Raw genomic sequence first — 20552 nt, 5'->3', positions numbered from 1 at the left:
TAAGTATTACTCTCAGATCCCTCTGTAATCAGTGGTTTGCTGTATTACTTTGTAAAATATTGACATGGTAGATTAAAAATTAAACTTCGTTGTATTCCACACAGATTATTAATCTCGACCGGTTTCTAACTTTCCAGGTCATTATCAAGAGGTATCTTTTTTTGATAGTGCTAGATTAAAAATTTAACATGCGTGGAATAAAAAAAGTTTAAATTTTAATCCATCACTCTTTTACCATTTATGAGGAATCACCCAGGCATTTCATATTATTTAATTAATGTAACAACAGATTAAAATATTTCCACGCCAGCTCCCATGCTTTTGCCGTAGGTTCGATTTGCAGCCTTATGATTTCAAAGTAGCACCTCTCCAAGATAAATATAAACAAAAAATGTTGACTTCCACGCTTTAATATAGAACTACCAGTTGCGCAGCGAGGGGGGTGGTTCGGTAGATAAAATCTTCCCAGAGCTCAGAGAATTTTCTATTTATCAACATATATCAATGTGTAAAATTTTGTAACTAATATTATGGGAACGGATGATTCGTAGACAAATCATCATGCTATTCACCAAACCAAATCTCTTAAAACGTTCTTTATATTGTTATTACTAAAAAATGCTCTGTCTAATCCATTTTACTAAATTAGATTAATATTACTTATAGACTAGTCTGAGGATGAATACAATATCCCTCAGAATGCTGTAAAACTCACCATTCTGAACCAATTATCTTAAAAATTTCTAAGGAAGGGCCCCCGCACCTCCCGCTCACTCTGGTGGGTATTCAAAACCCCCCAGAGCCTCAGTGTTAGTTGCTCCAGAAAACCCCCTAGCCTTAATTCCTAGCTGCGCCCCTGAACTCCACTACCGAACATGGTTTCAGCACTATTTGTCATTTTCGAGGTCTCTCACAATTTTTGTGGCCTTTAAGATGGCATAGAGTGACGAAACTATGGTTTGGAGAAATTATATACGGTGTGGAAATATCCATTCGTTTTTTATATTTAATTATGGATATATCGTATTTTCACCACGTTAAGCCTGGAGCGATTTCATAAGTTAGCACTTTACCCTTAAAATTTTCATCCAAAAATCTTCCCAGTGCATGCCTAACGGATTCTAGCTTCTTCATACTCTAAAATTATGTTTTCATATCTGCTTCCCATAAGAGGTATCAGGTTATCGGTGTAAAACTCCAAGGCATTTCACTTCTCCTCGCACTTTTACGTTTAACACCGACTACTCAGGAATATCGCCCTAAGTACGGCGCACAATGGGCTGGAATCGAAAAATGCTCGCCAAAAATGATTTTTTACTTGTAATTTTATAAAATAACGATTATAATTTCTAATCATAAAATAATCGGTGACCACACTACTGAAATAATATTATTGCTAAGTATTTTTATTCATGTGGGATGCATCCATCAAGTTAATATAAAATAATCTCACATCTTGCTACGCAAAGTCTTTTATTCCATATTATAAAAAAGTGTCAATTTTAATCCTCAAAAGTAAAATCCTGCTCCAGCCTGCCACCCCTCCTCTCCTATCAAGTTATGTGCGTGAGTGTCCAAACACCCGACGCGAGATGTTTGCGAATTGTTTAAATGTTTGTTCCCCCAGCAGTTGAACATAATTAATAATTGGGAATATAAGGACATTTATTGATAAAAATATTCTTTTACTTAACTTCGCGCAAGATTTTGTTATAGTAAATCCTTTTTCATAACCTATTAATTTGTTCAAAACATAACCGTTTTTCGCTAATTTTTACCTAATGCTAGGATTAAAGTAGTCACCGCCACTTACCGCTCCTGAGATGCACACTAGGTGTTAGACCTAGATCTAAATGATTAGAAGGAAAAGAAAAATCTTGCTCCAACATGCACCCCTCCGATTTTTTCGTGTTAAATCAAAATGATGTCGGACGGCTCTTGCGCCCCGTGACCCGCAATACACGGGGTAGTCACTCTATATAAACGTAACTGTTCGTTTAATTAACAGACTGGATTTTTCCTAGTTCTTGAGCGCATTGTACTCAATGACTTATTATTTGCGTTGTCTTCATGGTCTACCGCCGTAGCAGGAGAATCGTCCGTCGCGTCGCCGTGATGCGAGAGGCTATGTGATCGGTCTGGTCTGTCGGGAGATCGTTCTCAGCATACGGGGAGAGAGAGGGGTGCGTTGGGGATAGATAGGGGGTGCTTGGACCTGCGCGCTGTGCACCCCCTCGGCTTGAAAACACTGCACAAAACCCCCTCCATCCCTTCCGTCGAGTACCTACGCCTCCCTCGCCCCAAGCCTCCACGCGGACCACACTTCCACAAGTTCCCTTTCGCGAGATCTCGTCGCACACTCCTCTCCGATCCCCGATCTGCTTGCACCGTGTGCCAGCCGCCGCCGCGATATCCCGCCGATATACGTTTCGCTCCCAACCGAGCGCGTGCCCTTCGGCGGAAAAGTAAAAACTGCTTAAAAAGGCAGAGAGAAAGATTTCTCACAGTCGACAATTCTCACTTAACCTACCGTGATCGGTTGGACTTTTCTGCAAGAAGTTTTATTGTGTGAAGTGTATTGTTGCTTGAGATTGTAGAGTGAGTTTATTTAAATTTCCATTTATATTTTCGAGGAATCCGTCAACTGTCTCTTTTTTTCGTCCGTCAACTCTCTACTTTTCTCTAACTGTCTCGATACTTTTGCATCTATTTAAGTACGAGAACTAATATGATTGTTGTGGTACGAGGAGAAGAGCTCTAGCTATAGATGTAAACGTATAATAAGTTGGAGAAATATTGTTTCCGATATCAAAATTTTAATTGATTGCCATTGTGATTGCCTTCGACGTTCTTGGCGCAAAAGAAAGCGTCATTTTTACGGCATTATAGTGTTGTACTTGAGATACGAGTTCAAGATGGAACGTTAAAGGTGGATAAAAACTTCTCTGTGAAATTGAAAAAAAGTTGTAGCACTTAAATATCATCACCGTGATTAATTCATTCTTCTTATTGGAAATATATTTTTTATCGTTACAGGTTAGGACCAGTGGTTCAGTGTTCGTGGAGGAGAAGGTATTTTTAAAGATGGAACATTTGTGAGAGATGAAAAGTTAAAGAAACATGAGACCAAGAATTCGAGGTGTCGGCCCCTTTAGGAAATAGACAGTAAACCTTCCAAAGTTTCTGAACAGGGGCTGAGCACGTTTTTTTCTTTGATATAGCGTCTTGAACAGCGAGACGTGATGTCGGAGTTGGAGGACGCGGCCCTTTTCGGGAACGTGACCGGTCCATTTGACCCACAGCAGCCCGAATCGGCCTGCGACGCGGTCGGGGTGAACTGCAGCCTCCCTCTGGGGAACTCATCCTCTCTGGACGAGACGCTCAACTGCTCCGCCACCCAAGGCTCCGGCCGCATGATCTACAACACGTACTTCCAGGCGGCCATCTACTTCAGCTACTGCTCCATCTTCGTGGCCGCACTCTGCGGCAACGGCCTGGTCTGCTACGTGGTCCACGCTTCCCCTCGCATGAGGACCGTCACGAACTACTTCATAGCCAACCTCGCGGTCGGGGACGTCCTCATGACTCTGTTCTGCGTCCCCTTTTCCTTCGTCCCAGTCCTGGTGTTGCAATATTGGCCGTTCGGGGACTCGATGTGCCGGATGGTCAGCTATTCCCAAGGTGTGTCCGTTCTCGTCTCTGCCTACACTCTGGTGGCCATATCCCTGGACCGATACATGGCCATAATGAGGCCACTGAGACCCAGGCTGTCGAAAAAGGGTGCGGCGGGTGCAGTGGCTGGTGTTTGGGTGTTCGCTTTGGCCACGGCGTCCCCGATACCGATAGTCTCCCAGCTGACTCAGCCCATACCGTGGTACCAGCACTGTTCCCTGTACCTCTGCACAGAGGAGTGGCCCTCGCACGATCTCAGTTACCGCTATTCCATGGCCCTTATGTCGCTGCAGTACATCACGCCGCTCACCGTGTTGGTGGCCACGTACGCTAGGATAGCGGCGGCCGTCTGGGGCAAGAGGACTCCGGGGGAGGCCGAGAATTCCCGGGACCAGAGGATGGCCAGATCAAAGCGGAAGGTGAGTGTTTACATTATTTCATTATTTTAAAGTGATTTATTTCGCGCGTTCTTGTCAGCTTATGGATTATTGCTAGGGGGCGAGATTTTGGCGATTTTTCGATAACTTCTAAAATAAAACCCCTGCCCCTGGGTAAGATATCGTAAGATTTGGCTCGACTTCTAATCTCTCTAATCTCACGTGAGATGGTTCAAAATGCTTATTTTCAGTATTAAAATTGGCTTCATTGCGTTGGATTTGTTGTTGGTTGTTTAATTATTTTTATTTTAGATTAGGTAAGGCTAGTATTTAAAATTACTAATATGGTAATTTTACACTTTTTCTTTCGGAAAAAATTACGTGATTTTTGCCCGGACCTGAGATTGGATGAGAATCGGCTCAACCCCTTTCCCCAAAGCGTCTCCCGTAAGTAATTAATGCCCCCATCCCTTGCGAGATAGTGGATTTGGTAAATCTACAAGTGGAAAGACTAACCTCTTAAGAAATTTGAACTGATTCAGGCGTGATATAGTACGAGTTCGACATATTGAAATGAAAAGGTAGTTTACAAGAGGTCTAATATCAGAGGATGGCCCTGCGAGCCGAAACGTGTCGTACGCATTAAATTATTTTGGAATTGTGCAACTACCTTTCATTTCAATCATGAAGAAATTATTGCGAAATTGTACCAAAATGTCGACAGTTGTTTCTACTGGTGCTCATATTACAGCGAGAGAGAAGAATGATAATATTGCCTTACTTAAGATGATGTCAGAAAGGAGCGTCGTTTAGGGAGAATAGCGAGATATATTAAGTCAGAAATATCATTAATTAGCTGTATTAATATGAAGCAAGGGATGTGATATTATTTTAGAAGTTATCAAAAACATTATGAGAAATATAGCTAAGGCATGAAAACTTTGCGTTCTGGATATTTCAAGCTCAGAAACTCTAAGAATAGTGCAATGGATTATCTAGGTAGTAAAATCGAGCAATGCTTTTTTTGCAGTAAACACTGAGAGCTCAACATCAATAACGGACGGAAAACACTACTTTACCGGTCACGGTAAAATTTGGTGTATTAATATATTTTTTAGAAGAAGGTTATCGTACTGTTAACTCTACTCTAATTGGCCATTAACGCCTCCTTGTAGTTCACATGTTAAGCATTGGATTTATGGCAACTGTTTCACTTTTTTATTTACAGAAGTACTTTCAGATCAAACTATAGGACTTTTTTGAATAGGGATGTTTAGTGCACGGGGACTAACATGCTTTACATCCGTTTCCTATTACACTTTTTACGTGTGTGAAATTCAAGCGTCTAGCAGAAACTTTACGTTTTATTGCCAAGTCATCCATCATATATGTTTACTTAAAATTAGAGATGAAAATGATAAATTCCGATAGTGACTATGAGTGTTATTGGTGGGTGGGTTTTAAATATGAAGCAATTTCCAATCGATTAAATTTTTGATGTTCCAATGAATAGCTAACTAACTAGCGGAAAATTGCAAAGTTTCATTACTTCGTATCCTATAAAAGAAAATACAGGGTTTGCTTGATGTTTTTCAACGAACTCCTTTTCCAGCGCGAACATATCAACAACAGGAGTCAGATATTAGAATTATTAGGATTTATTATCAAGATTTATTCTCAGTGTCCCAGCAAATATATCAAAGCGTGATCGAAGATAGAACATCCTGCGCTCTGATTCAGAGAATCTTTAATCCTTCAACGTTTTGCAAGTTTGCTCCACCATTGTGTGAATTTACTTAAAATTCTCATATTCAGCTGATCTATCCACTTAACATTACCGCACAAAATGCTTGTTTTCGTTATTATTCCTCTTTAATTGGAAATAATATTGTTTAAGCGTTAATTAGGGAATGCGAGTGTTAGTTTTCCTGCAGGCTCGTATTCAACAGTCGAATAAAGAAAATGATCAACCTCATATGGTCTCTACTTAAGTATTGTATGTGCTCCAAAATCTCGTCAGTTTCTGGCCTTCACTTGCGCAAATGGGTGTCAGATGAGCAAGCCTTTGCCTATTTATCGTATTAATTCCTTCAACGAAAACATTACAGTTACGCAAGTATTGATAAAAAAGTGTATTTACGTTCTTTAATGAAGGAGGTCCTCCTTAAAATAGTTAAAGATTAAGCATCCTTAGAACTTTGTCATATCATTGCTGCAAAACATCTCATTCTGATTGTCCTCCGTATTTTAATTATCATACATCTAGGGAAAATGTTTCAGTAATTCTTAGGATATTGTCATTTTAAGTTGTGAAACGGATTATTAAGTTAAATATGCAGATATAAGAGGATCATCATCATATTTAGTCAGTAATCCGAAGATTGGTTTGACGTAGCTCTCATTCCTCTCTCATATAAGCTAGCAGCATATTTTATCGCTTTTAATCCAGTATAACCTGTCCTATGTAACTCATTTAAGGCCATCCATTGCCCTTCTTCCCTTCCACCTGTACCTCTGCGATTGTTTTCATCTGGCCATAATGCCTCATGATGTGACCAACTAAGCTGTCCCGTCTCCTTCCTAACGTGTTTGGAATACTTCTTTTTTCTCCCACCTTCTTAGCACTTCCTAGTTACTTATACGGTTGATCGATTTTATCTTTATCATTCTTCGGTATCACAACATTTCGAATAGTAGCAATTTCAACTTCTCTACTGCTGTCAATGTCCCAGCTTCGCTCCTATTGAGAAAAACATTCAATATGTATCACCTGATGAATTGTTTCCATGATTATTTGCGTCTACTATCAGCAGCTAGGAAGATTCTTCTTTTTGTAGAAAGCCCTCTTCGCTTGTGCTATTTTATTGACTATTTCTATCTTGCTTAGGGTGGAGTGTCGCAGAGTTTAAGAAAGTATAAAGTTTCCTTTCCTTATGCAGCCATGGAATTTGAAAAGAATTTTTGAGTATTTCACGTGGTTAAAAGAGAGATGAAAATAAAATTTTTGTTGCTTTTCATAGAAAGGGTTTCTTATTTCAGGCAGCCTATTGTTGGCAACAAACTGAAGTGAAGTCGGATTATCCCTACCGGCAAGTCTTAGTTGAGTAATGTTCAGAACACCAATCCAAACATCATAATGATGATCCAGACAATAGTCTATTGTACATAGAATTTTAATTCATATTGAATTTCGCTGCTTCCACTTATTAAACTGTGATAATACACCAAAAGTAGATAAATCCGCTATTCCAAATTTTTATTCAAGTTTCAAATTCGTTTTTTTTGTGTTGAGTACTTGCGAAGTGCCATGCGAAAAGCGATGAACTTCACAGTAATGTATGCCCAAATGTCAATTTAAAAAAAATATTTTGCAGAAATGTAAAAAAAAACTTCTCATAGCTGCGTTGCGAGAAGCTAACTATTATTTCATAGAATTTTTGCTTGTGAAGCCTTAGAAATAGATCACTGAGAGACGTAAGGAGATAATTCTGCTTAGGAGTGGAGTATGGAACTCTTCTTTTTCGAGAAAAGTGAAGTAGTAGACTGTATTTGGGTTTAATTAGTCTGTTAGGAAAGGAGAATTCCATAGCCGAATTTTGCGCACAATTTTCTGTAATTAGAGTTTTAAAATTCTTCTTTTAGCATCGTTTTGATGCATATATATATTCATAAGTTTGCTTGTATTACACTGTTTTTGAGATGTTCTCGACTTTCAATTAGGAACTTTGTGGAAAAAGCTTTGTTTCGAACACTCTTTGAGATGGACAGCTTCCTTTTCAGGTAAATTAATGAAAGCTGGTGCACCTAGAAAAATCCGGAGTAGTAATATCAATTAGCTAGTGGAAAATGACAAAATTATTTTAAGGTTTCTTGGTTAACTAAGTGTTACTTATACCATTGGCCAATTAAAAAATGATGCCATTTTTAAGGATATAGATTTTAGGGGCTGGACTTTAGATCGTCGTAGAAAGATAAGAGTTTTATTTCTTCGTATTACAATTTTATAGAATTTGCTTATTTTAAAACTCTGCATGCATAGTTCTTGTACATACTTGTTAGTTCGTGGTACAGAAGTTAACCATATTTTTCCCTTCTTTAACCATGAATAAATTTATCTGAATTAAACCACCGTATAAAATGAAAGAATTTATCATTTTCTGTTGGAAGTATTTATAAATTTCTAAATCAAATAGGGGTATCAAACCATCGCATTTCCAGATTTAACCCTTTACTTAAATAATGTTTGTTCTACAAGTCCTGGGCACGAAATTTTTCCCAAAGTAGAACATTTCCGACGTATAATTGGCGGTGATAATACCACTAAATACATATTTCATGATTATATACTCAATAAAATATTTATTAGTTTTTCTTTTTGAACTTTTTGGTTTCGTGACGCTTCAGGTTAATTCTTTTGAGTTATCATCAAACTTGTAGCCCCGTGAGATATTATAAGATTGCATTGAAAAGAATGGTGTAAGGACATGAGTGATGAAGGAAAATTCAAGCGAAAGAGGGAATGTGAAAATTTTGGATGCTTCCAGTTCGGTCTAGTTTTCTTTTGCTCAGATCTCTACGTGGGGGGAAACTTTGACTCGGTTTTACGAAGCGGTGGATCTCGTTCCTACACCGAGAATAATTTCTAGAACGGTGGAAGGGATCTCGAATGGCAGGGCTTGTTGACTTTCTACAAACAAAATATTTAGCTTTAATTTCCCACGTAACGAAACTATGTCATTTACGGAAGTGCTTCCTTTCCTGAAAAAAAACTTTATCTTGACGATCGATATTTTTTCACTCCGGGTTGGAGACATTCGTTGGAGTAAAGAGAAATGCAAGGTGGCAAGACAAGGAGTTTAAAGCTGCAAAACTTATTAAAAGGTGTTTATTTTAAAAGTAAAACTGAAAGGAGAATATATGTTATTTAAAAAAATATTGTTCAGGGTAAAATAACTTCATAAGGCTCTAATTCGTCTATCAAATGAAATTTTATGACCGGACATATGAAGCTAATTCAAGATATTTTATGTGTGGGAATATATAATTTTGGGATACACTCTGTGCGTTTTTTATTTTAGTTTAGTTTTTTGAAAAAGCAAACATCATCAGAGATGTCCGTGCACAAGTAACAATTAGTAAAAGTAAAATCCTTTACTAATTACGATTGGGGTGTTTTTTTACAGCTATAAAGTGCAAGTTCAATTAGGTAAGGTCAGTGTCCTTCCTTATTGTCAATCTCAACTATAACTTAATTTAGAGGAAATCGTCATGTCCTCGGACTTCATATTCGTGAACTCCGCAGTTCATGGACACGACAGATGGTTACGGACTGTGACTAGTTACAGAATGTCCAATGACGATTAAAATTAACTTTTTCTCGCAAGTGAACACAATATTCACCTTATGCTGTGTCCGTGGACATATGTAACGTGTCAGCAAAAAAAAGTAAAAATATAAAAAAAAACAATATGAATATTACAAACAATCTCTGCTACTTACGTCATTAGATTGTATGATTGACAAACTGTGATGCCTCACGTACTTGTTGATCATACTCTTCCGATGTATTTGACTCCACTGCGCTCACCACATAAGTTACATGGCTATAGACGCAAAAATGTGATAACGAGGTCATTTCTATCTTGAGTCATCTTTTCGATTGAATTGCCTTTTGGATAAAATTGAGGGTCGCTCACTTTCATTGAATAACCATGGAAGTTAGTAGTAATAGGTGAGGGTAGAAGTCACTCTAAATCACTGGTAAGTAAATTTTATTCTAGGTTAGAGGTTCTTTTCCCTATGCTCCCTCACACTTCAACATTCACATGAGGATACCCGGAAGATTCTATCTGTATTTAAACTCGAAGCCATCCGCATAGAAGGCTTCATTCTCAAGGCTACCATTTCCCTAGAAACACGGAGTTAGAATGCTAAGTTAAAATTTGGCTCCTTCAACAATTTACCCTACCATACTTTAACTATCGTTACATGGTTGATTGAATTTGCCAACAATTTTTTTCCACGAAATAAAATGGCCGTGGTCCATCGTGTCTTAAGTCAAGAAGTCATATCAAGCCACTATTGCTCATTTCAAGATGGTGACACTATACACGCAGGGCATTGTGGCCCAGTGGGTTGAGCTCTCTGATAAAGGTCTTTAGAAGTCTTCTTTTTTCTCCCACCTTCTTAGCACTTCCTCATCACTCATTCGGTTGATCCATTTATTATCATCAGTCCTCGGTAGCGCCACATTTCGAATGCTCAACATGGAAATATTGGAAAGTAAAATTGTTGCAGAAGTACTGAATTCCTAACCTGTTGTCAGCAATTAATGGTGCACAGAATTGTTGAGATTTAACCTTTTAGAATACCATTTTAAGCTGAGAGAGAAGAACAGACTTCGCATTCTACAACTTAACATTTAATCGTCGACTAGTTGCGATACACTATCATACTAAAAACTCTGATTTTTTTGTATAGTACTCTACTCTCACCTAGATTTTCAGAACTCAAAGTCAAATTGCAGTTGGAGTTTCAAAGTCCAGTTGCAGAAAGCAAAGTTAGTTATTTTTCCTGACCCAATACTAGCTGGCTTTAGGATTTCATTATTTGTTTTGCTAACGTATAGAGCGGGGAGAGTGGTTACCTTGGTATTGAGCTTGGTTGCAAACCGAAGGGTCTTTGTTTCAAACCCTGGGTGAAGCCATCAGACACCTCAAAGCAAAATCTCGATTGCGAGGTGACCCAGGAAAATAAACTTGTTTCCTAATCCTTTTTCGTGAAATCATAATCTCTTGATTAAGTCTGGGATGAGCTTCCTCCGCACTCATTCAGTCCAATCTTTGGATGGAAATACATAATGAAAGAATAATTTTCTCCACACTCCTGCTCTAATGTATTTTGTGAGGGGAGAGCATTTCAGTGATGATATGGTCTTTTTCCGTGATTAAGATTGAAATGTTGCCTGGGTGCGTCTTAAAACTTTGAATGAGGGGCCTTTAATCTCCAAACGAAGTTCCACTGCCAGTTTCATACAGGTGTCTAGGAGGCTAATTAATCTTACAGCGTGTTTCCTATGCATTGATATCACTTGGCACCTTGCGTTTTCTCGTGGACTACCGGTTTCTTTGAGATGAATACGCGCTATGCAACTTGTGTTTACACTTGAAGATTAAGGAATGGCAAAACTGCAGCGCGAGTACCCTGCTTCGAGTTCCTGGAAATTCGCAGCTGACTGAACAACGTCTGTTACTAGGGATTTAGAGATGTGATTCTGCGTAAGTCCTAGGATTCCTAATAGCGGTACACGTTCTTGTTTAATCCTGCCAGACGGAAGGATTCTGTTCGAAGACACTCGTTAAATTCTGCTCGCATTTTTGAATGCTATCTTGTGACTGGAAATAACGAGCTTTTCCTAAGATGAGTGCCTAAATATGTCCGAAAAAATACCAAACTAAGAGTCTTAAACCCTTCACTGCATGAATTTCTAAATGAGTGCCGAAAAAGTTTTTTCTTCGTCAAATCTATCCAGAAACGCTCACATTACTATACTATAAACATCTTTTTGCAATTTTTTATTTTTTAGGAATTTTTTTTGTATGTATCATGTATGATACATTATGGTTATTGGAAACTTTTGTATTAAATTGGTACGTAGCGCAGATTTAGAAATTTTCTACCGAAGGTTTTCATTTCAAATACTCATTGAAAACTCCTCATTGGCACCTGTACCTTCACTATTTACACATATAGATATCAGTTGGGTAAATCCTCTTACTTTTTACTGATGCGGGGAGCTGACTTCCTTGAACACAATTAGAAGCTGATCACCTTTGGCACCTACTGACTGCTTCAAGAATATAGTAAAAGGACGAGGTGTATCATAACTGATACACCATGCGTTAGAGAGGAAGAGTTGTGCCATTCAGAAATAACCAGCAATGAGTGTAGTGTATCTACTAGGATACATAATGCAGTGAAGGGTTAACGAATATGCTTTTAGGAGTACATATGACAATTATCACTGCTGATAGAAATGCTGAATTTAGTGGACAGTTTAATATCTATATGCACATTCAGCAGGATGCATAAAATAAAAACTTGACGTACAATTGATGCAAACTCTACAGAGACCGAAGATTATGATTAAATATGACCCTTTAAGTGTAAAAAGTCATTTCTGTCCTTTGGTGTAAACCTATTCATAGATAACATCGATCGTCGGCAATTGAACTTTGCATAATTCAGATATCATTATTGCAATTAAATATTCTATTCGCAGACTCGTATAATTTTGACTAGACCCGTTTTGACCATTTCATGATAACTAGAAGAGACACCTGGCTAAACGAAAATGACTGGGATGGGTCGAGTAATAGAATTTATGATTACTTGAGACACCTGAATAAACGAATATGATTGGGATTACTCGAGTAATATAAGTACTAGTGCTTGGAACTAAAACATTTAGGTGCACATTATAATATCTTCGAGAGATATTTCTTATTTTTATTATGCCTCTCTATCACCTGATTTTAGTTTCATGTCTTTGGCGATCAAGTTATACTCATTTATAGTATATTTAGTATATATAGTTTGGCCCCAAATTATCCATTCTATAAACAAATCTCACCATGGATTCCACATTTTTCCACGATAGTACTCAATGATAAGATATTTTCTTGGTTTAGGGTTTATTGATATTATTATTCCCCGGACTTAACTAATTAAACATACCTGATTTAATTAAAATTGTATCAATTAAAGAGGATCCATTATGAGAAGGCAATATGAAAGTAAATGTAGAATGGAGAGGAAAAAGATAGATATAGGAAGGTAGGTATACATAGGAAGATAGGTATATATAGGAAGATAAGTACAATATGGGAGGGTAGGCAGGCAAGAGTTTTTCGTAAAAAATGCCTCATATTATAGACCTACTTTAGTGGTAGGATACATTAAAAAATAGTTACAAATTGTGACGTATTTATTTACTTCGACGTAACAATCCTTAGAAGTTATCAATATGGAAGAGGGACCCGTAGTGGTAAACAATGAAAAAACTTCACTTCAAAAAGTGAAATGAAAACATATCAACATGGGAGAAAGTTTTTTTTTTCTTTTTTGACATGTTTACTAGTTCAAAAAATGTTATAATGAGCAATCGCAGTGAGGGCAAAAGTTCCATGTAACAAGGAAGCTGAGTTTGGCATCCATATTTTTAGCTTTTCTTTGCGTCTCTGTAGAAATCGTAATATTTTATCCTCTTTGAAGGGGTAGTGGAGTGTGCCTGTTTCTTTTTTTGTGATTTTATACCCTGTGGCATCGAGCGAATTTGTTTAGAAGCGAATTGGACGGATTTTATATGCTGGGAGTCGTGGATATTTAGGCTGTCTGGCGTAGCGTGCATCCTTCGGAAGTCTAAAGGAAGCCAAAGAACGTTCAACTGGCTTCATGCACTCGCAGTTGCTGGAATCTGATCTCTCATCTATAACATTCAAATCGACGATAACTCAGACAGATATTACGTGCAGTGGTCTTTGCTTTCGTTTGAATCCGTTGCGTTCCTTGATTATATGAAGCAAACTGACGTAGGTCAAATGCGCTTTGAAAGAGCTTCTGAGTGAATGTGTTCAAAGGGTGTCCAATCGGTTTTGAGCATTTTGTGATTACTAGAGACGCCTGATTCTAAACAAAAATGATTGGGATCAGTCGATAAATAGAAATAACAGAGCCTGATGCTAAAAAATTTCTATGTTGTTATATCTTCGTGAAATATTTACTCATTCATGAGCCACTATATTTCCTAGATTTTTTTTCTTCTGCGATAAAGTCATACTCGATTGTTGCATGGTAAGTTTGAGTTTGATCAAAAATTGTGCATTTTATAAAAAATTCCTTCCGTAGATGACTAATTTATCAATATTAATTGACAATAACAATATATTTTCTTTGTATAGGGTTAATCTAATCAATTATTCTCGGAACTTGCCAAATTAAAAATACCGAATTAGTGGAAAAATGAGAGAAAATATTGAAATTTAACAAATTCTATTTCATTTTGTGCAATCAGTAAGTCATATTAAGGTGTAATTGATGGATTTCTGTCTAAATTAGTTAATATAATTTATGTGTCGTATCTTTGTTACCCTGTATTGTAAAAAAATGATAACTTATAGAAAATTGCTTTTCAGTAATCTTTAGTGCCGTTACAACAACCGGAATATGAGGCCAACTTTCTGAATCCAACTGCCGTATTTTTATGGTAAATAGAAACGAGAAGAAATAATAAGTCATTCATAGGTATAATTAAAATTTTGATCTTTCTTCTCATTCGTAGCATTCAGTTGAAAGGAAGTAAAGGTTTAGATATAGGATTACAACATGAAAACAAGCGCTTTCTTCGCAATCAGCCAGTCAGACCCATCACATATGTTTTTTAGTGATCTTGAATTTCACCATTTCAATCTGAATATCACGAGAAGAAGACGAAATCCCGCCTTGTCTATATTTAATTTTTTGGGTAAATCCGAAGCACATTTATTATCCAATACAAAGAGAATTCCTATATATAACTCAGTGAATATGATTCCTATTTTTCTTACAAAACGTTTTGCAGCTCCAGCGGAAAATATTACACTGGCACTTGAATGCCCTTGAAGATACGCCATGAGGACATTTTTCCCCAACTTGTATTGTACTTATTTGATGGGTACATACAAAGGATCTCAAATGTCTCTGATCATGATATTGAAAGATTGTCATACAGTGTGGAGAAATGTAGTTCTTTCATTTCTTAAGCTGGCAAACGAAAAATGTCTTTATAGTGTAGATCAATGGCAATTACTCGGCCTAAAGGCTCATATTGCGTGGATAGAGTTAATCGTTGGTTAAAGTTTTTCTAATGTATTTTTATATGCATTTAAATTTTATATCTCCTGAATTATTTATAGATAGAATAAGATTAGTACAATGGTTCTGCCGGCATCAAGAATCAAAGCATTGCAGTGAATCTTGCGGGGAAAATTATGAGTTGTGGCTAATTATGTTAGTTTTACATGCTTTAGTTACGGTTCTCATTTACATGTGATTCACTGAAGTTTCCATATTTTGCTTCCCTGCCGCCTACTGTCTTCCATCGTGCATAATTTGTAACGCAAGACTTTACTTAACGCAAGACTTAACGCAATTTTTTTAAAGCCCTATATCCCTATCACATCTTTTACATTAGCTTCATTCGCCGTAGGTTAAGTATTTTAAAGCATGATTAACGCCGCAAATCGTAAATGGTCCAAAGGACCTTTTAGATTTATTTCCTCAAATCGTCTATCACATTCCTAATCATATTTCAATTTATAAAAATCATCTCTTTTACTGCATTAAAGCCAAATACGGGTATGAATCTTATCCTTCCATAATCTTTAAAATAATTTTACCACTTAAATTTTAGGTCAGTACGTTGTAGCAATTATACAATGACTATTTCTCAGGAAATACTTTTAATTTAAATGAATAAAGCAGGCGTACGCGTTTGTTTCACTGATAATCTTGGAGAATATATAATTTAAAAAAATATAATGTATCATGTTTGAAGTGATGGATTTTTTTCTGTTGCCATTGTTATTCAAAAACTCTTGTGGTAATGAAAGAATATTGAATTAAGTATTAGTAAATATCAATAGGGAAAAAGAATTGGTCTCTTAAAGGTGGATTGGGACTAGGTTTTTCTCCTATAACCATCAACAAAAGGCGAGGATCAAATGGAAAGTTCCCCTATTGATGCGGAAATATTGCACGGCTCGGAGTTCAGCGAGCTTGAGAGAAGTTGATTTATGTGAGCAAAAGGCATTCAAAAGGTGGATTTGGGAAAGGAGCACGGGAGAGTCCAGTTGGGAAGAAATGAAACAGCGTCCTGAAACTCGTGGAACTAGTACTCCTGGGTGATATAGAAAGCATTGATTTTGAAAGATTTATGTAAAGGTATTAGGATCGAGAAGGAAAGGTAGAAATTGGATTGCCAATTTTTTGTTTTAAATAAATTGATGTAGCTAAAAGAGACATTTATCATGTTTAATATAAAAAGTACTAAATTGTACGTCACAATATTGTGCGTTGAAGCTGATTAGACAAATATGCAACAGTAAAATTGAAATGCGAAATGTGTGACATTTTTTATGCCGATACTTTCTTTTATATATGTCATTATAAATTATTATCTTGTAGTTCTGTATTGAACTTTACATTATCAGTCAGTATCTTTAGCCCTCGAGTGGGCACGCCTGATATTTTTACACGTCCGGGCGCGTGGCGTACTTTGCTCACGATATAAGCATTTATATGAGAACATTCGATTTTTGTTAAAATTTATGGGTGATACAGATATAAAGGTACTCAGGTGGTACACGTAATAAACGGCCGGGCGCTTGGCGTAATTTATACACCACGGTGGTCGGGTGCCTCTTGCCGATCTAAATAAAAGTTGCTACTATACTTTGTGCTTTGAAAATTCACGCTATCTAGACTGTCAAAAGACATTGTAAGAATGCACGAGGCCTTTCAAGAAAAGCAAAGCACGAGGTACACAGCCGGTCGCTTGGTGTGCTTCATACGCCACGGGTGTCGGTTCTTCTTGCCGATCTGAAAATAAATTAGCTACAATACCTCGAGCTTTGAAAACTCGCATTATAGACTCTCAAACTGCATTGTAAGAACACACGAGGTCATTACAGGCCAGAATGTAAGTGTGAATTTTACAAATGCCATGAAGCATAACTTGTTGAATTCTAAACATTTTCTTCGAATTATTTTCAGTAAATTTCTTGATATGAACGTTAAATGTAGAAAATTCCTCATTATACGATTCAAATTAGCGTATTTAAGTGCATCAGATAAATGAACTTGTCTATTTAAGTGTTTAACTGAAATGTGAATAGTGTGAAGTTTTTTTAGCGGTCTGCGTATGCTTTCTCTTATATATATCATTATAAATTATTATATGGAAATTCTATTATCGAACTTGATATTATCAGTTGGCTTTAATAGGTTGGCATCAAATATAATGAAGTATAACTATTCAAATTCTAAGCATGTTCTACAAAATATTTTCAGTAAAATTTCTTGCATTCTTTATGCAAATTATTATCTCCGTTGGATCCCATATCTGGCAGAAAGTGATAATTATCACTATTTTATTCTCAAATCAAAATAAAATAGTTTCCTATGTCCACATTCGTTAAGCCTTAAGCACTGTTAACTGTATGAATGATATTTGTTTAATTATACTGCTGAGTGAAGAACATTTGGAGGTATGTGAAATGTCGTCTTGTATAGCTGTCCTAAAACACTCTTCCGAGGTTCCAAGAAAGTGTTTGTGTTATATATATATCCAGCCGTGTGACTATTTAGCTTTATTTTATTTGCAAAAATTCCTTTAATCCATTCTTGGTGTGCAAAATCGTTATATCGTTCCTTCTCGTTGCAAAATATCTCCTTTTCCTCTTCTTTTTACGAAAGTTATGCCTTCGATTTCGGATGGATTTTTTCGTTGGCTGTTTTCGATTTACAGCATGGAAATCAGGAGCCTATGGGGTCCTAACCCCCTCCTCCGAAACATAAAAACATAGCAATTTTCCTTCATACAAGAAAACAAAATATTGTAAAATCGTAAATTTGCAAAAGATTACTTCGAAAAATGATTTTTTTCGATTACGAAATGTTTTAAAATTAGTTTTAAAAACCTCTACTTGGTACCTTGTTTTTCAAAAAGTTTTCTCCTGTTTTTGGACCCGTTCGAACAAGATTCCTGGCTACCCAAATGATGGAAATGTGCCTTACAAGTCGGCTCCTTCTCAGACAGATAGTTACCTTGTTAGCTATATTGTGACTACTCACATGCGTAACATAATGTAGCAGGAAAATATAGTATGGTATGGAAAAACATGTTAATATTATTCAAACGAGCAGTCTTGTTGAACAACTATATCATTTTCTCCCCTATAGGTCCCTTTTTTGTAGACAAATAATTAGGGATGTGCGAGTAGCACTTTTTGATCTTGAGTCGAGTATCGAGTCGAGATCAAAAAGTGCTGCTCGCAGTATCGAGATTAGATATATTAACAATACATTAAATATGGCGGAGTCTTAACTCCATAAAAAAGCTTAGGTACCCACTAGCCATTTTTTGTGAAAGGCATTGGTTCGGATTCTTTTTAGGCGTAAATTAAAAGGAGACTTCGCTGATATCCACTGATTTATTTCGTCCGTACGACATGTTTCGAACCATAGAGGTCATTATCAAGTACAACAAATTTGAATGGTAAGCAAACATATATTTTCCTCGAAGGGGATGGGGGAGAGTGTAGAAGGAGTGGGTGTCAGGAGGGGGAGGGGAAGGTGTTGGGTTGGAAACCCCAAGTGGAGGTTGTATTGAGAATTGAAAAAACAACCGTTGGAGGACGGCGCTGGTGAGACGGAGGGATGAGGGGAGAGGCTGGTGGACTCGAAAGGGTTTTCCCGTGAATTGGGGTTAAGGAAGAGGTAGGTAATTAGTGGGTGTAGAGTGGGGTGTTAGGGTTCTGGATTTTTGTCCATCCGTGATGTTAACGGACACTTGTAGGAGTGGGGAAAAACTATCAAAAAGGATTTCGTCCGTTTGTAATTGACCGTTGGTCATATTACTCCATACTTTTAGCTCCTCCATTTTGTCCCTCTTCCTCCATTTCTTCTTTAAATGTAGCATCTCCGGTACGAAGTTGCTTTCATGATTTTTCTTCCCAAAGATGTTTCGAGAAATGGGACTGCTCCAGACTGCAATTTAGGTAGCACCTCTTAAGGCCGTTTTACACGATACGCGGAATTGCGCAATCAGACGTACGTGCGAAGGCGCAATCAAAATTGCGTCTTGTAAAGCGGTGAATTGCTAGAACACATGCGAGAATGCGTGGATACGAGACGGCAAAATAGCCCCTGTTTTAATTTCGTTCATGCATTCGCGCAATTCCACGCCATTTTAGAAATTAATGCAGCTCTAACCTGCGCAATTCCGTGCCCCGTGTAAAACGGCCTTTATGATCTGCTACTCTTCTCACGAACGTGCGCCACGTCTGACCAACATATGTCACACGGCAGTTGTTCCTCTTTGCTCATTGTTGATCATTTATAAACTCCACTCCTTTTCAAAGGTTGCATTTTGTCTTTCGTATTCCCCAGTAATTTGTTGAGGAGGAATGTTACATTTTAGAATTGGTTACATGGGGACCTCTGTGAAAATTGGAACACCTGACCCTCTACTCTAAGGGGAAGAGAGAGAGAGGGAGAGAGAGAGAAAGAGAGGCGTGGGGTAAAATAAAAATGAGCCGTTGATTCTTCATCCGAGAATTATCGATTTTCTCTGTCGCCGTGGGTTGGACTCCGGAGTCCTCCTCACGGCTTCGAACAGTAATATACCGCGTGGCGCGAAATTTTTAATTTCGCAATCGAGGGTACGATGCTTTGTAGGTGGAAATGAAAGAAGGTCTTCGGGACCCATTCATCGATCTCACAACGGAGAAATATTTCATATCTTTCCATTCGTCCTTTCGGTATTCTCATATTCGCGATTATTTTCGATTTTACTTCAAATCTCGGGCTGTCTTTCATGTGGTTTGATTGGAAATTTTTCGCTGGAACATCGGTACTTGCAAAATCACACAAAGCACTCTAGAATTTAATGACTCAGAATAAGTCAAGTGGAGGAGTACTACTCAAGACTGAGGATTTCACCATTTTTGTCGTATTTCAATACTTGCGTCGGGAGGCATTATGCCCTGACTCTTGCTTGTTACAAATAAGACATTTGATAGAATGGATCACGGTTCATTGAAAAGCCAATGCTTTTTAATTTTTCTTTCACGTTGATTGCTCATTTTAATGCGAACCTCTCCTCTCTTGTCCATTTGTTACACCTGCACTGCACCACTCATTACACGATGAATATAAAAAATACTCCAGTTATTACGTCATGAAATATCATTAACTCTTCCTTGACTGTCAGGGATAACTCAGTTACCCTAAATTATATTAATGTTGCATGAGTTTTTTATTTTTCATTTTGTACCTTTGATATTTTTTATATTTGAGCTCAACCACTTTTTTGTTGATTAGGTGACGAATGATTTTTTTTTAATTTGAATTGTTTTTGAAAAATTGAATTATTATTGGTGGGGTAACAGTGTTACTCCGCACAATTGTTGGCGGGAAGAAATAATAACCTTGCTGGTTATTTGAGTGCAGGGATAAAAGTAGAATGCAACAAATTTTATTACATTATAACTTCTTTAACGCCAACATTCTACATGATGGCACCTTATGTGCTTTTTTTTCATAGCACGTTTGTCAATGTACAGATACAATTGCAAAATATGAAAGATTCTTGCCATTTCGCACGTAATCAATGTAAAAATCTGAATGTTGTCTACAATATATTTGTAGATTAAACAAAACAAGATATTATGTCATTAAAAAAGA

At 37.2% G+C, this 20552-nt stretch overlaps 1 protein-coding gene across 1 annotated transcript in view; it reads left to right on the top strand.

Moving 5' to 3' along the window:
• LOC124161153 (RYamide receptor) overlaps positions 1-20552 on the top strand; it is a 657512-nt gene that overhangs the window by 266813 nt on the left and 370147 nt on the right. The window contains exon 4 of the mRNA XM_046537388.1: positions 3037-4091. Within this exon, the coding sequence (XP_046393344.1) occupies positions 3243-4091 (849 nt within the window). The 5' untranslated portion in view covers positions 3037-3242. The remainder of the gene's footprint in view (positions 1-3036; positions 4092-20552) is intronic.

Source organism: Ischnura elegans, chromosome 6 (genome assembly GCF_921293095.1).
Source record: "Ischnura elegans chromosome 6, ioIscEleg1.1, whole genome shotgun sequence".
Classification (NCBI taxonomy): Eukaryota; Metazoa; Arthropoda; class Insecta; order Odonata; family Coenagrionidae; genus Ischnura; species Ischnura elegans.
Note: the sequence above shows the minus strand (reverse complement) of the source record. Positions and strands in the feature narration are given on the sequence as shown.